At 33.3% G+C, this 16,202-nt stretch overlaps 1 protein-coding gene across 3 annotated transcripts in view; it reads left to right on the forward strand.

The window, feature by feature from the left end:
• acsl1b (acyl-CoA synthetase long chain family member 1b) overlaps positions 1 to 12,725 on the forward strand; it is a 25,270-nt gene extending 12,545 nt beyond the window's left edge. For all 3 annotated transcript variants that reach the window (XM_016234219.1, XM_016234220.1, XM_016234218.1), the window contains exons 8-21: positions 1,053 to 1,085; positions 1,235 to 1,286; positions 1,549 to 1,622; positions 3,321 to 3,398; positions 3,531 to 3,665; positions 4,995 to 5,129; positions 5,234 to 5,329; positions 5,420 to 5,492; positions 5,576 to 5,664; positions 7,483 to 7,599; positions 8,554 to 8,697; positions 8,779 to 8,880; positions 9,023 to 9,094; positions 12,127 to 12,725. In XM_016234219.1, the coding sequence (XP_016089705.1) occupies positions 1,053 to 1,085; positions 1,235 to 1,286; positions 1,549 to 1,622; positions 3,321 to 3,398; positions 3,531 to 3,665; positions 4,995 to 5,129; positions 5,234 to 5,329; positions 5,420 to 5,492; positions 5,576 to 5,664; positions 7,483 to 7,599; positions 8,554 to 8,697; positions 8,779 to 8,880; positions 9,023 to 9,094; positions 12,127 to 12,267 (1,341 nt within the window). In that variant the 3' untranslated portion in view covers positions 12,268 to 12,725. The remainder of the gene's footprint in view (positions 1 to 1,052; positions 1,086 to 1,234; positions 1,287 to 1,548; positions 1,623 to 3,320; positions 3,399 to 3,530; positions 3,666 to 4,994; positions 5,130 to 5,233; positions 5,330 to 5,419; positions 5,493 to 5,575; positions 5,665 to 7,482; positions 7,600 to 8,553; positions 8,698 to 8,778; positions 8,881 to 9,022; positions 9,095 to 12,126) is intronic.
• Positions 12,726 to 16,202: the final 3,477 nt, after the last annotated feature.

The raw sequence follows: 16,202 nt of genomic DNA on the forward strand, positions 1-16,202 counted from the left end.
CCTACTAACTTTTTTTTTTTTTTTTTTTTAAGTACCATGTTACAGTTATGGAATTGGATGAACTATATGAATATCATACTCATGTACAATAGTATTTATGTAAAAGAATACCATAGAGTACCATATAAAAAATATTTTTCAAAAAATAATTTAAAATTTCACTTATTTAAAAACCTATTTGCATGTTCACTTTTCTGTGATGACTATTATTGGTCACATGACATGCAGATAAAGAAATTAACATATTTAATTTTAGGAGGTTTTTTAAGTGTTTTATTATGATTTGTTTTTATTTTAATATGTATTTTTCAATATTACATTTTATGATTTAATTAGGTTGTTCACGTTTTTTTATTTGAATATGATTTATTTCAATATTACATTTTATATTTATATTAAATATAATTGTGATTATATTTTTTTGTTGTATTTCTTTTAATTTGTATTTTTCTTTTGTTTTTCAATGTAACTTTTTATTAAATGAAGTCTATTTTAATTTAATATTGTGTATTTATTTTAATATGACATTTTTATGATTTGTTCATTTAAATTTTATTATTTTTCATTATTTTGTTATTTCATAAATAAGTGTCTTTTGTTTGTATTATTTATTTATAAATTTGTCGTTTATTACGTATTTATTTTAATTGATTTATTTTATTATTTGACATTATGATGACATTTTTTGTCATTTATTTTAATGCTACATTTTCATAATGTAAGTTGCTTATTAAGTGTTTTTATATTTATTTTAAAATTGTTAGTTTTTTAAAATTAAATTATTTATAAATTCAATATTTTAATTTTACATTTGTATTATTTAATTACCATTTCATCATCTTGTGAGCTTCAGTTTGGGAAATCCTTATTTACACTTTAACTTTCTAAGTTTGATCTGCCACTTGACTTTTTATTTCTTGAGCGAGATGAAGGTTTATATTGGCTGTGCTTGTGTTTGATTGCTGTCAGTCACAAACACAAACCTCATTCACGCCTGCAGTTTCTTCCTCTGTCTCCATCATTTATTTAAATACATTTCCCTTGCTTCGCAGAATATCGGCACGGCTCATCGGCAGCATCCTGTGGTTAGTACTGTAGTTTCTTTTTCAGTTTGCCAGTGTATATTTTATAATTAAAAGGTTTGTTTCTGGAAAAAGTCTGGATGCTACTTTTCTGTGCTTTTATTATTTCTTTAAAATTCTCAGTATTTATTTAATTCCTCCTGTATTTGCAGCCCCCTCAGCCTGATGACTTGGCTATTATTTGTTTTACAAGTGGAACCACAGGTATGATGCACTAGCAACACTAAGATCCATGGCTACAATTCCCAGAAAATACATGAATTGATATCAATGTACATTTGGCTTCAATGCAATGTAATGTCCTTTGGATAAAAGTGTCTGGCCAATGCAGAAATGTAAATGTCTCTTCTAGCACTCCAAATTCTTGATTGTAATATCAGTTTGAAAAATTTCAAGAAGAATTTCAGGCCACATGTGAATTGAGTGTAATGATGGACACAATGTTTCTCGTTTGGTTTCTCACAAGGAAACCCTAAAGGAGCGATGCTCACCCACAGAAACATAGCGTCTAATATTTCTGCCTTCATCTACGTCACAAAGGTAAATACATTCTCAAATAATAGCCCTATAATCACACAACTTCTAATACATTTCTCAAGCAGAATGCAAATTTGTACTTTTTTTTTTTTATCACCTTTTGGCTAAAATCTTTTTAGGAACTTATTTTCACGAGTTAAGCGTATTTTATCCCCAGTTCTCATTACTTTAATGACAAGAAACACTATATTATTTATATTGTGTAATATTTGTTAAAATGATTATTATTTAGCATTTTAATTTTATAATCGAATTCAATCATTTGTTTTATAATTAAATTCAGTCATTTATTTGTAAGAAATGTATAAATGTGAAGAAACGGATATTTAGGATAAAAGCATCAGCTAAGTGTCTAACTAGAAAGATTCTGTTGTGCATATTTGGTTTATTATTGGAAAAAAATCATATTTGTGACCCTGGACCACAAAACCAGTCATAAGGGTCAATTTTTGGAAGTTGAGATTTAAACATCATCTGAAAGCTGAAGATACAACTATTAGAAAATCTGGAATCTGAGGGAGCAAAAAATCTAAATATTGAGAAAATCACTTTTAAAGTTGTCCAAATGAAGTTCTTAGCAATGCATATTACTAATCAAAAATTAAGTTTTAATATTTTTACAGTAGGAAATTTACAAAATATCTTCATGGAACATGATCTTTAATTTATATCCTAATGATTTTTGGCATAAAATAAAAATCGATAATTTTGACCCATACAATGGATTGTTGGAGATTGCTACAAATGTACCTGTGCTACTTAAGACTGCTTTTGTGCTCCAGGGCCACATTTTACTTTAAAGGTCCCATATTGTCAAAACTGAAATTTCCTTGCTTTTTTCACGATTACTGAGGTCTAGGGGCTATTTAACTACCATATAAGTTTCAAAACAGTCAGTCCACAGTAAAATGCACACAGCCTGCTTAAAGTAGCTGTGATTTTTCACGAACCGTTGTGACTTCCGTAAAAAGTTGACGTCAGAACTACACAGTCACCGCCTTCAGTCGCCACCCCGAGCACCACCCACCGTCCCACTCTCCTTTTGCCAAACCCCCAGACAACATCGCATTCATGCTATTGCTGAGCAACAACAACATGGAAACATATGGAAAAGTTTAACTTTAACCACGAAACCAGATCGGCCGACCTGTAACGTTACACTGTCACTCAAAGCATGGACGATCTGACAGGATTGTTACTATGAGGTGATCACATCTAACGTGTGAAGTAAAGACAAACTCAATCTGTTTAATAATATGTTAAATTTAATTAATATTTTAATATAATTTTATTTTAATTTATATTACAATTTGTACTATTTTCAAATACTATTTGCCCCCCCACCACCCAAAAAAAAAAAACGTTTTGAGAACGTTTTGCATATTTTCCAACTACTACTTATTACTGTAATGAGAAAAGAATGCTAAGTTACATTGTTGTAATGTAATTTTGTGGAAAATAAGTGTTGATTTTTTTTCTTTATAAATTATAATTTTATATTTTATAATTAAATGTAGTAATTTCTTTTATAGTTACAATAAAAATATTTTTTGACCAGTCAGTGATTTATATTTGAACAAAGTGATCCACCAGGCAGACTAGAACGGTAATATGTTACAGTTTTCCTAATATTTAGGATAAAAGCATCAGCTAAACAAAAGAGTAGTTTGCATGTGTCTGATGTTCACCTCTGTCTTGCAGCCCACTTGCCCCATCAGTCCTCAGGACGCACACATCTCTTACCTGCCCCTGGCACACATGTTTGAGAGAGTCGTACAGGTCTGTGCTGGGTGCTTTTAAGTCATTAGAGTTTTTTTTAAATAAACACATTATTTATGGTTTAAAAATGGTGCACTGCTTGTGACTCCTCATGTCTGTTCATGTGGACTGATGCGGTTTCCTCGCTCTCAGGGTGTGATTCTGATGCACGGCGCACGTATCGGATACTTCCAGGGTGACATTCGAATTCTGATGGATGACCTCATGACCCTGAAGCCCACCGTATTCCCTGTGGTTCCTCGTCTGCTGAACCGCATGTTTGACAGGGTGATTATACAGATGTGGTCTTGATGTTAGTAGAAGAGCTGTAGAACTAGATTAAACCTGCAGCCAACAGGAATGTGTAAATCAGAGGGACAAATAGCTGTTTTCAAATACGTTTAAAATGTGTTTCAGTAAATGCTGAGCCATACTAACTCCACCTCTGCAAATGCTGCGAGTTTGGGTTGCTTATAACGTCCATTTGAAAATGCAGCACTCGTAATTTATCTTCCCAAAATTTGTACTGAAAATCCTTCAGAAATCTGTTACTAACCAAAGAGAAGCTTTAATCTCTCCCTGCGGTTTCTGACCAAAATAATAGCTCCATAGATTCAAGATTGAATCTTTCTCTTTATTGTCATAGTTTAATGTTTGAAAACAAACAAATTAATATTGTAATTTTGTTTTTGTAAAATAAAATGTATTATTAATTCAATTAAATACTAATGTTATTAGTAATAAGTAGTATTATTGCAATTGCTTGCAATAATTATTTAATAATAATAAACGGTCATTAATAATAATAATATGTAATTGTAAATAATTTAATTGTGATACATTGCTTTATTGATTTTAATTTATATAATTAAAATAATAAAATAAAAATTTTTGAATAACAGTAATATTATTATTATTAAATACTCATTTTATTTAATAGCACAAATAGTTTTACAACAATTGCAATATTTTTGTTTTATTTAGTTTTATGATTCAAATATTAATACAAATAATTTTAATTATTGTGTTTTATTATTAATAAATACCCCTTTTAGTGCATAATTTTAAGGCAATTGTAATATAATTATTAATAAAAATTTGCATAATTAAAATAATAATAAAAATATTTTTAATAACAGTAATAAAAAAGTAATGGCAATTAAAAAAACAACAACAACCTTGCTACGTGTACTGTGTTAGGCTAACCGAGTTTTGTCATTTGCACTTATATATTGTTGCTCTTTTGTTAGTTTTGACTGCTTTTATTGTCCTCATTTGTAAGTCGCTTTGGATAAAAGCGTCTGCTAAATTACTAAATGTAAATTATTATTATTTAAGTATTTTTTGTTATTTTATAGTGCAATAGTAGTACTAGAAAAATAGTAATATAGTTCTTTATTGATTTAAAATACAACTTATTTAGAATATTATTATTAATTTATCATTATTTGTAGTAGTGGTAGTAGTAGCTGATCATATGCCTCAGTAAAACATGTATTCATAACTGTATTACTGTATGATCTGTGATTATATCCCCTCATTCATGTCTTTCCCTTCGTAGTGTTTTTTACGTATTAGATGCTCTAGCAGTAGTAATGTAGTGAAACTCTCTCGTAGATCTACGGACAGGCCCGCAGTCCCCTGAAGAGACGCATCCTGGAGTTTGCGTTCAGGAGGAAAGAGAACGAGATAAAGAGCGGCATCATGAGAAGAGACAGTGTGTGGGACAAGATCGTCTTCAAGAAAGTCCAGGTGATTATTGACCTGAGAATGTGCTTGCTGTGTCTTCTGTGCTGACTAAAGTAGAAAGAGTTGTAGTATTTAGTGTAGTAATGGGTCTGTGCTGCCCCCTGTAGGCCAGTGTTGGAGGACACGTTCGATTGATGATAACCGGAGCGGCTCCCGTTTCAGCTCCTGTTCTCACCTTCCTGCGAGCTGCATTAGGCTGCCATGTACAGTTTGATCACTTAAACACTTACATTTAGACTCATTCCACCATATCTTATATTGCTGGTTGTGAAGTAAATGTTGTTTCCTTGCAGTTTTATGAAGGATACGGTCAGACTGAATGCACTGCCGGCAGCACAATTACACTACCAGGAGACTGGACTGCGGGTAACACACACACTCACACACAGATGCATGTGCAGTTAACACAGTTGCATGTTTATGTTGACTGTTTTATGGTGTCGTTGCAGGTCATGTTGGAGCTCCTCTGCCCTGTAATGACATCAAACTAGTGGATGTGGGAGAGATGAACTATTATGCCGCTAAAGGCGAGGGAGAGGTGTGTGTTTGTGTTGTTTTAATATAAATGAGATACTATTGTAGTGATTTTATGTAGTCATATTATTATATGTACGGACCATTAATGTATCGATTAAGATTGTAATTTTTCATTTATATTTTTTATACACATATATATATATATATATAAGTGCTGTAAAACGATAAGTTGCGATTAAGCGCATCCAAAATAACGTTATTTTTTGTTAATATTTTGAGTTCTTTTATTTTTCCTGTTTTCACAATAATTTGAAAGTTTTTGTGATTTTTTTTTTTTTTGTTTTATTTTTTAAATATATCTAGTTTTATTTATTTAAGTTTACTTAGTTTTAGTTATTTTAGTACTTAAAATTTAACTAAAAAATTAGTGATGTAAATGTACAAAATTAATTATCCAAAAACATTAGTAACTGAAATGTATTTATTTCAGTTAAGGTTTATTTTGTTTAAAAAAATTTAATGATTTGTTTCATGGTTTTAGCTTGAGTTAAAGGGGTCATATGATGCTTTTTTTAAAGACCATTATTTGGTGTAACAGAATATGTTGACATGCTTTAATGTTCAAAAAACACATTCTTTTTCAAATACTGTTCATTATTGTAGGTCCTCTATCTCTCTCAAACGCTTCGTTTTCTACAAAGTCCCTCCTTCCGACAAGCGCAGTCTGCTCTGATTGGCCAGCTGACCCAGTGCATTGTGATTGGCCGAACACCGCAAGCACTCGTCGGAAATGTAACGCCCCTTACCATAATTGCGAGCTTCATCTTTCAAAATAAATGTAAAGACGGTAAATAATGTCATTAGTTTTACCATCATTTCAAGCCCGAAAGGGGAACAGAGTCGCGTGACAGACATAGGGATGAAGCTGGTATGTGTTTGAGTACACAAGCCACGGTTAAGACAGTTGACTCCACAGTGATGTGACGCGCTCGCGCGCGCACGCACGATGCACAAAACTCCGCATTACCTCCTCTCCTAGGTTCACGAAACGGTCGTCCATAAAATGCATTGCTGTTCTGTTGTAAGTAATCTTAAAGATTCCTAAATGCATCTACTTTCGGAAGGCCAAATAAAGTGCATTTGCTTTAGTCTAGAAACACACAGCGTCTCCCTGGCATGCTGCTTCAACACTAACTGCGGTTACTGAAACCACGTCTTCTTTCTTTGCGTGCACATTTGGGCGCATTATGCAAATATTTCCACATAGTGAGGTAGATATGTGGGAGCGTGTTAGAACGAGCCGCTTTAAGGGGGCGTGGCAGAGTCTTAACTTTGATAAAGAATATCTCTTTGGTTTTGAGACTTTAGTCTTTGCAACTTCAGGGATCTTATCTATGCACAATCAGCTTGTAACACTCCAAAGAGAAAGGAAAACTTGAAATAGCATCATATGTCCCCTTAAAAAGCAGCAATATGTAACTTTTGGCACTCTAGCGGTTAATAAACAGAACTGCACACATCCCGCGGAAGAACATTCCAACTGGAGCTACTTCTCTAAGTTTGTCTCTGGCGATTCACGCAGGTATGTTACTCCGCAGCGGTGACGACCCGACCAGGCTACAATAGTCCAAATATAAGTACTTATTATAAGTGTACCGTAGTGATTCGGAATAAGACAAAAACGCGGTTTGGAAAATGAATTCATAATGTACTCGCTCATTATATACATTTTGCTTATTTTGAACACAGAAAAAGTTACATAGTGCTGCTTTAACAGGAATATCCTTGATGTGTGAGTGTATGTGTTATTAGTTGTGTGTTTGCATGTGGTCTTTCACATATTTGATTTGACAGGTGTGTTGTGTGTTGTTTCTGACAGGTGTGTGTGAGGGGTCCTAATGTTTTTAAGGGGTATCTAAAAGACCCTGAGAAGACGAAGGAGGCTCTTGGTGAAGATGGTTGGGTTCACACAGGAGACATTGGCAGGTGGCTGCCGGTAAGAGTGGTTTAATAAGAGGACCTTCATTCTGTGTTTACAGGCACATTTTATTCTAATTTAGAAAATGAAGAATTTAGATACACTATTACAGCTAATTAAATGTGTACATGTGGAATTAAAACTACTCAAGTTTGAGTTTTTTTTAAAATGTTTTTAGTCTCTTCTACTCACCAAGGCTGCATTTATTTGATCAGAAATACAGTAAAAACCGTAATAATATGAAATATTTTTACAATTTAAAATAACTGTTTACGATTTGAACATATTTAAAAGTGAAATTTATTATTGTGATGAATTTTCAGCATTAATCCTCCAGTCTTCAGTGTCACATGATCCTTCAGAATTAATAATTTGCTGATTTGTTGCTCAAGAAACATTTCTTATTATCAATGCTGAAAAAGTTTTACTGCTTAATATTTTATGGAAACAGTGTGTATTTGAAATGGATTTCTTTTGTAACATTTTTAATGGCAATCAATTTATTGCGTCCTTGATGAATAAAAGATGAATTTTAATTTCTTAAAATAAAATTTTACTGAGCCCAAACATTTGAATAGTAGTGTATTTAAAATAAAACACCCCACTTCACTAAAACAAACAAACGCCCAATCACTGACAAAAAATTGTTTGCATACTGCTAATTTTTGATGAGCATAATTGTAAAAATTTACTAATTTTCTAACATAAGTGTATGTTCATGAATGTTCATATTTTAAATAACTATTTAGCTTCTGGTTCTTTTAGCAGAACAGGTTTAATTCATGTAAAATATGCCATTATTTAAATTGACTATTTGGAAATATTTTGATAGTTCTTTTAATTGATAGTTTTCAGTTATTAGTGAAAGAATCGAATTGAAACCTGGCAAATTTATATTGCATGAAGACAAATGATGCCCGTAAATCTGTATATACATATATACTTAACCACCACACCATTTTTGTTTTGCAGAATGGCACTCTAAAGATTGTGGACCGTAAGAAGCACATTTTTAAGCTGGCTCAGGGTGAATACATCGCTCCAGAGAAGATCGAGAACATTTACATCAGGAGTGAAGCTGTGGTGCAGGCTTTCGTACATGGAGACAGTCTGCAGGTGAGGAGTGAGAACAACACACAAGTGGAGGCATTACAGAACAAGTCTTTATTATTTATTGTTCTCTCATTTTCTCCACAGGCCTGTCTGGTAGCCATCATTGTGCCAGATCCAGACTTTCTGCCCGGCTGGGCCAAGAAGAGAGGCATAGAGGGCTCGTATGAAGAACTGTGCAAAAATAAGGTAAAGACAGATCTTCCGTGTGCATTTTTATTCACTTCCACACTTGTCAGAGAGTTGCATGCATAGGTATATTTGGGTCTTGAATAAAATGCAAAACAAATCGCAAAGTTTGAGAGTAAATAATGTGTCTTTATGTTTTCAGGAGGTGAAGAAAGCCATTCTGGAGGATATTGTCAAATTGGGTAAAGAAAGTGGCCTGAAGTCTTTTGAACAGGTGAGGTTCATCTGGATAGACTCAAAAAATATGAATTTCCATTCATTTGGATTATACAGTTTTAACTTTAATAAACATTGTGTGCTGCATATTTGTGAATTATATATAAATGAAACTGGTAAGAACCAAGTACGATTTGTGCACTCCAAACAATCATTGCATAGCTTATTATTAATTATTTGCATTTGATTTTATTTAAATAATCATATTTTCAAAATGCATGCACAAAATGCACTTTGAATTACCATACATATTTTCATTGTGAAATTAATTGCGTATGTTTATTTAAGTATGTATATGGCTAAAATATGGAACACGCAATATTCGCTTAGTTAAAATGTATATGAGAACTGAACGAATTTGATTTATTAATGATAAACATATAAACCTAGTTATTGTGTATTTACAATGTAATAGTACTAAGTTTATTAGTACTATTACAGAAATTTGACCTGTTTCATTTAAGTGTGATTGGCAAACATGCATCACATTAAGGGACAGTTTTACTAACAGTTTGCGCCAGCGCAAACCGTCTTTTGGTGTTAAATAGTACTGTAAGGTTTTACTAAAGATGCACAGTGACGAATTAGTGCTGAAAAGGCGTGGACAGTTATTTTTGTGCCTGAACTTATTGAATATGCATTTTTAGGAGTTTCTCTTTCAGACAAAAGTTATGGGAGGAGAATATTCAAATGAATCACGCAACGCGTTTTACTAACGTTTGCGCTTGTCAAATTACTGCCATTTGCGCCATTATTTAACGCCCTAAAAAAGCATGTCTTAAACTATTTTGCGCTTGAAATGGCTGCAATTATTGTTTCTAGAGGAAAGCAAGCAAAGAACAGAGAGCGTGTGGTAGAAGGGAAAGGATTTTTTCCACGTATTAATTTATTTGGAATGCCAGAAGAAGACATTATCCGAACATATCGTTTGCCAAGCCATGTTATTTTTAATTTGCTTCAGGAAATTAAAGACGACTTTGAAACCTCAACTAGGAGTCATGCAATACCAAATCTATCAAAACTTCTAGCAAACCTTAATTTTTGGCCTCCGGTTCTTTTCAATGTACTGTAGCTTATTTCTTTATTGTTTATTCGCGACTATGCAAATTTGTGTTGTGCTTGGTATATTGCGTTGGTCGATATGTAAATGAGATGTTGCGTCTGTGTTCTTTAATTTGCACATTGTTAGTAAATCACCCGCAGAAATTTCCCCTCCCATCGGCACTGTTTTGGAATTGCGCTCTCATGCTAATTTGCCCCGTTTAGTAAAACTAGAAATTGTATACGCAGTTCAAATATGTGACCCTTGACCACAAAACCAGTCTTAAGTCGCTGGAGTATATTTGTAGCAATAGCCAAATAAACATTGTATGGGTCAAAATTAAAAAATTTTCTTTTATGCCAAAAATCATTAGGATATTAAGTAAAGATCATGTTCCATGAAGATATTTTGTAAATGTCCTACTTTAAATATATTAAAACTTAATTTTTGATTAGTAATATGCATTGCTAAGAACTAGGGCTGTCGCGATTCGTCGATTTTATTCGACTATTCGATTTAAAAAAAATCCTCGACTTCATTTTGCTGCGTCGACTAACTGGCAAAATACCGGAAGTGGCGCATTTCACAGACGACAATGTATAAAACACATTATTAGTCTGTTTTCCAAGGCTGCATGATATATTAAACCCATTTAAAAATAATTAAGCATAATTGTGATTTCACAAACGCTACGATTTAATTAAATAATTATATGCGATGCAGTTCTAATACAGTATATGCGCTTTAATTATGTACATGCGTCACACAGCGGCTCCGTTCACAGTAGTTCCACAGGAACTGTTATCATTTACATGTGTGGAGCGTCTCAAACTCCATCTCTGCATGTTGTTGTGAGTTTGGGTTTATTATAACGTTCAACTGGGAACGCAACGTGCGCCATTTCATTAGATTTGTAAGGTAAATCATTTATAAATCTATGCAAACTCAGGAGAATACATCGCGGTTTCAAAATAATAGCTCAAACCCTCACTCTGAGATTACACGTTTTGATGTCCACATATTCTTTTAATTACAGTGGCTATAGCATTTCTGTCCTAAAGAAATGGCCAAATATGAAAGATTAAGTGGACATTTGAATGAAATGGTGCTTGGTAAATTAAAAGAGGATTAGATCGCACAGTAATGTGTAAAAACAATCGTCAGGCCGTTGGCACTCCTGCAGGCCTTTGTTGTAATGCGTAATGTACATTAGCTCTATTGTTTATAATACATTATGTATTTTAACAATTTTGTTCAATAAAACCATACGATTTCTTGCTTTTGATACTTTATTTGAACTAATTATTATTGCCTCATTGCTATTATATATGTATTTAAGTAATTTTAAAGGCTATTGATTAATTAATTATAATTATAGGGCACTATGAAATCCGTTTTATTTCCAAATTCATTTTTTTCCATTTTCATTAATGTTGTCATTCTTACACTATAATACTGAACTTTGATTTCAGTGATTTGGACTATGAGATGGACACTTGCTTCTTGCACTTAACTTTTTTTACTTTTGGGTTTAATTTGGTTTAATGAAATATAGTTTAATAAAATATTCTTAAGTAAAATTGTTGATTTTTTTTGTGGGAAATTAATCGTTTAGATTAATCGATAAATAAGTCGATAGATTAATCAAAATTAGTCGTTAGTGGCAGCCCTACTAAGAACTTAATTTGGACAACTTTTAAAGGCGATTTTTTTTGCACCCTCAGCTTCCATTTTTCAAATAGTTGTATCTCAGTCAAATATTATCCTATCCTATCAAACCATACATCAATGGAAAGCTTATTTATTCAGATTTCAGTTGATGTATAAATCTCAATTTCGAAAAATTGACCCTTATGACTGGTTTTGTGGTCCAGGGTCACATATATATAAATCTTAAATTTAGGCCTAAATATTTTTAAGTGCATAAAAATGCATAATGAAATGATTTAATAAATGATGACTGCTTTTTCATCATCTTCACTTCTCAGGTGAAGGACATTGCTCTTCACACCGAGATGTTCTCCATCCAAAACGGCCTCCTGACGCCCACCCTGAAAACCAAACGCGCTGATCTCAGGAACTGCTTCAGGAACCTGATCGATGAGCTTTACTCCAACACCCAAATGTAAAGCAGAGGAAGTGCATCAGATATTTCAGAGTAACAGATCTGATCTGGGTCCCATGACTGAAAAGACCTAGTTCAAAACAAGAGGCCTGAGAGAGCTTGTTGTCAACTGATACAGTAGCATCAGTTTTATATGCCTTTCAGAATAAGATTATATACCCTAGATTAGCTGTGTTACTCGACTCGACTTCAGATTTAAAGATCATGCCTCAGGAAAACGTCCCTACATTTTGACACCATAATTGTTGTCTTTGACTATTTTAGGAGAAAGGGAAGAGAAATCCACAAGCAAAAACAACCTAATGCTGTTATGGAGGACAAAATAATATTCCTCTTTTATTTAAGTGCAATTTTTTTCTAATGAGATGATGTAGATAAGCCAGACATGCTGTTCTTCTTAAATTTGCTGAAAATGTACTCATCCTCACTCCCAGATGTAGATGAGTGTTTCTTCATAAGAACAGATTTGGAGAAATGTAGCATTATATCACTTGCTCATCAATGGATCCTCTGCAGTGAATGGGTGCCGTCAGAATGAGAGTCCAAACAGCTGATAAAAACATCTCAATAATCCACAAGTAATCCACACCACTCCAGTCCATCAATTAAAGTCTTATGAAGAGAAAAGCTGCATGTTTGTGAGATACAAATCCATCTTTTTGATCTTCAAACCATTGCTTCCAGTTAAAATATGGTAAGAGTCCTCTATCCATATTGCTTTCTCCAGTGAAAGTCAGCTCAATTGAAAGGGAAGAGAAAAATGCACAGATCAAGCAATGTTTACAAGTGAAAACAATCCAAAACAGTTTTAAACAAATATGTCGGTGAATTCTGATGTGAGGGGACAACAGGGGATGGACTTTTTCACTGGAGAAAGTGTTATTATGGATTATGGACTTTTGGTATTTGTCCAGGAGGTGACAGTTTGAAGTTAATAAATCAAATAAATCAATAAATGTTTCTTACAAACACTCAGCTTTTCACTTCACCAGGTGTTAATTGATGGACTGGAGTGGTGTGGATTACTTGTGGATTATTGTGATGTTTTTATCAGATGTTTGGACTCTCATTCTGACGGCACCCATTCACTGCAGTGGATCTATTGCTGAGCAAGTGATGTAATGCATTTCACCAAATATGTTCTTATGAAGAAACACTCAGCTACATCTTGGATGGCTTGAGTACATTTTAAGCAAACTATTCCTTTAATACAGCAAACCTTAATTTTTAAGTTTGTGGCCTTTCTATAAAATGTTTTTTTAAAACTACTGCTTCAGTGGCAGTAGCTACATTGTGTATGTGTGTGTTTGAGAAATATCATGTACTGTCTCAGGGGAAAGTGTGCCTTATTAATGGACATCTCAGCTGCATTGAGTGTTGTTGATGAGAGAGGAAAACGCCAAAAAAAAAAAAAGCCAATAATTTTGTACCTCACGATCAACATGAAGGGCGAAGCACACACCCCACATTAGATGGAGAGTGGGACATATTTCATGAATATGTCTTCCAGTAGATATTTTAATGTTCTGAAGCCATTTTCTGGACTCTTTATTAACAGGACGTAAATTTAAAAAAAAGGAAAGTTTTGTATTTTAGGAAAACTACTGTTATTGGTCCTTTATTCAAGAAAAACTAGCAAAGCAGATTTTTGTTCAGCTAATTTTTCTATTTAATTATATATTTGTATAGAACTTATTCTAAAGCAGCTTTACGAAGAATAGTGCCTTATAAAATGTGTGCAAATGATTCATAAATCTGTTTTTATGAATGATTTACTCAAATTAGTTTTGCTTGTGTTTCATGAATAAGGTCCGTTGAGTTTAAACACAGCCTGTGAGATTATAATATGTACCTATATAAGCCATATGCTGTCTATATGATGCTTTCCTCATCTTTAATGTTGACTTTAAGACAGCTTACATTCTCATCTAATTTTGTTGGCTATTTAGCAGATGTTTTCAGGTGTATACAGGTGCATCTCAATAAATTAGAATGTGGTGGAAAAGTTATTTATTAAAGTCATTTATTTCAGTAATTCAACTCAAATTGTGAAACTCGTGTATTAAATAAATTCAATGCACACAGACTGAAGTAGTTTGTTTAAGTAGTTCTTTTAATTGTGATGATTTTGGCTCACATTTAACAAAAACCCACCAATTCACTATCTCAACAAATTAGAATATGGTGACATGCCAATCAGCTAATCAACTCAAAACGCCTGCAAAGCTTTCATGAGCCTTCAAAATGGTCTCTCGGTTTGGTTCACTAGGCTACACAATCATGGGGAAGACTGCTGATCTGACAGTTGTCCAGAAGACAATCATTGACACCCTTCACAAGGAGGGTAAGCCACAAACATTCATTGCCAAAGAAGCTGGCTGTTCACAGAGTGCTGTATCCAAGCATGTTAACAGAAGCCCAAACTCATAGCCCAAGTTGCTTGAAGTCCAGTGTTAAGTTGCCACAGTCTGTGATGATTTGGGGTGCAATGTCATCTGCTGGTGTTGGTCCATTGTGTTTTTTGAAAACCAACGTCACTGCACCCGTTTACCAAGAAATTTTGGAGCACTTTATGCTTCCTTCTGCTGACCAGCTTTTTGAAGATGCTGATTTCATTTTCCAGCAGGATTTGGCACCTGCCCACACTGCCAAAAGCACCAAAAGTTGGTTAAATGACCATGGTGTTGGTGTGCTTGACTGGCCAGCAAACTCACCAGACCTGAATTGTCAAGAGGAAAATGAGAAACAAGAGACCAAAAAATGCAGATGAGCTGAAGGCCACTGTCAAAGAAACCTGGGCTTCCATACCACCTCAGCAGTGCCACAAACTGATCACCTCCATGCCACGCCGAATTGAGGCAGTAATTAAAGCAAAAGGAGTCCCTACCAAGTATTGAGTACATGTACAGTAAATGAACATACTTTCCAGAGGGCCAACAATTCACTAAAAATGTTTTTTTTTTATTGGTCTTATGAAGTATTCTAATTTGTTGAGACAGTGAATTGGTGGGTTTTTGTTAAATGTGAGCCAAAATCATCACAATTAAAAGAACCAAAGACTTAAACTACTTCAGTCTGTGTGCATTGAATTTATTTAATACACGAGTTTCACAATTTGAGTTGAATTACTGAAATAAATGAACTTTTCCACGACATTCTAATTTATTGAGATGCACCTGTATTATAGACATGACATGTCTCATATCATTATGCTGTAACAGTATTGCAGAATACAGGAGCTTTCCACATGTCTCCTTATGTTTTATTGATGGTTGCTGCGTCATGTTCATTGTAATTGTGTTTATTATGCACAGGTTTTTATTGTTTGTTTTATTTAAGCTTTATCTTGTGTGTGTGAAAGGACCAGTAGATAAGACAAAGCAACTGTCATGTGTGTGACAAACTAAAGTGCACTCTTAAAATGGCTTGGTTGTACTAAAATACATTATCGTGACAATAATCATAAATGTAAATTTTCCATGTAAGAGATGTATATGATTAAAATTAAATATGATTTATGGATGATGAAGAGTTGGTTAAAGCTGTTTTTCTTTCAGGGCTGTGAAAATTAAATTGTAGGTTTATTTCATGTAAATAGTCATGTGACTAAAACCATTTATTTCCTATGGTTGCACTTTCTGTTAGAACTGCATAGAAAGATACAATTTAAAAATGTCATTTAGTAAATATATTTAACTGATTTGTTGAAATTGTAGGTTTAAAGTATTCTAATAGTTATATATTTTAGTTGTTATATATATATATATTTTTTAAAGTTATTGTTTATCAAGAATTGTATTATTTTATATTTCTATATATTAAAAAAGAGACAAGACATGCAGTTTATTTCAAGGGATAATCCGAATTATCCATGTTCAAAATACTTGCGCTTATTCATTAGATTGTTTATTATAATAATTTGTATTATTGTATTTTTAT

This window comes from Sinocyclocheilus grahami, unplaced genomic scaffold (genome assembly GCF_001515645.1).
Source record: "Sinocyclocheilus grahami isolate Dianchi unplaced genomic scaffold, SAMN03320097.WGS_v1.1 scaffold447.1, whole genome shotgun sequence".
Lineage (NCBI taxonomy): Eukaryota > Metazoa > Chordata > Actinopteri > Cypriniformes > Cyprinidae > Sinocyclocheilus > Sinocyclocheilus grahami.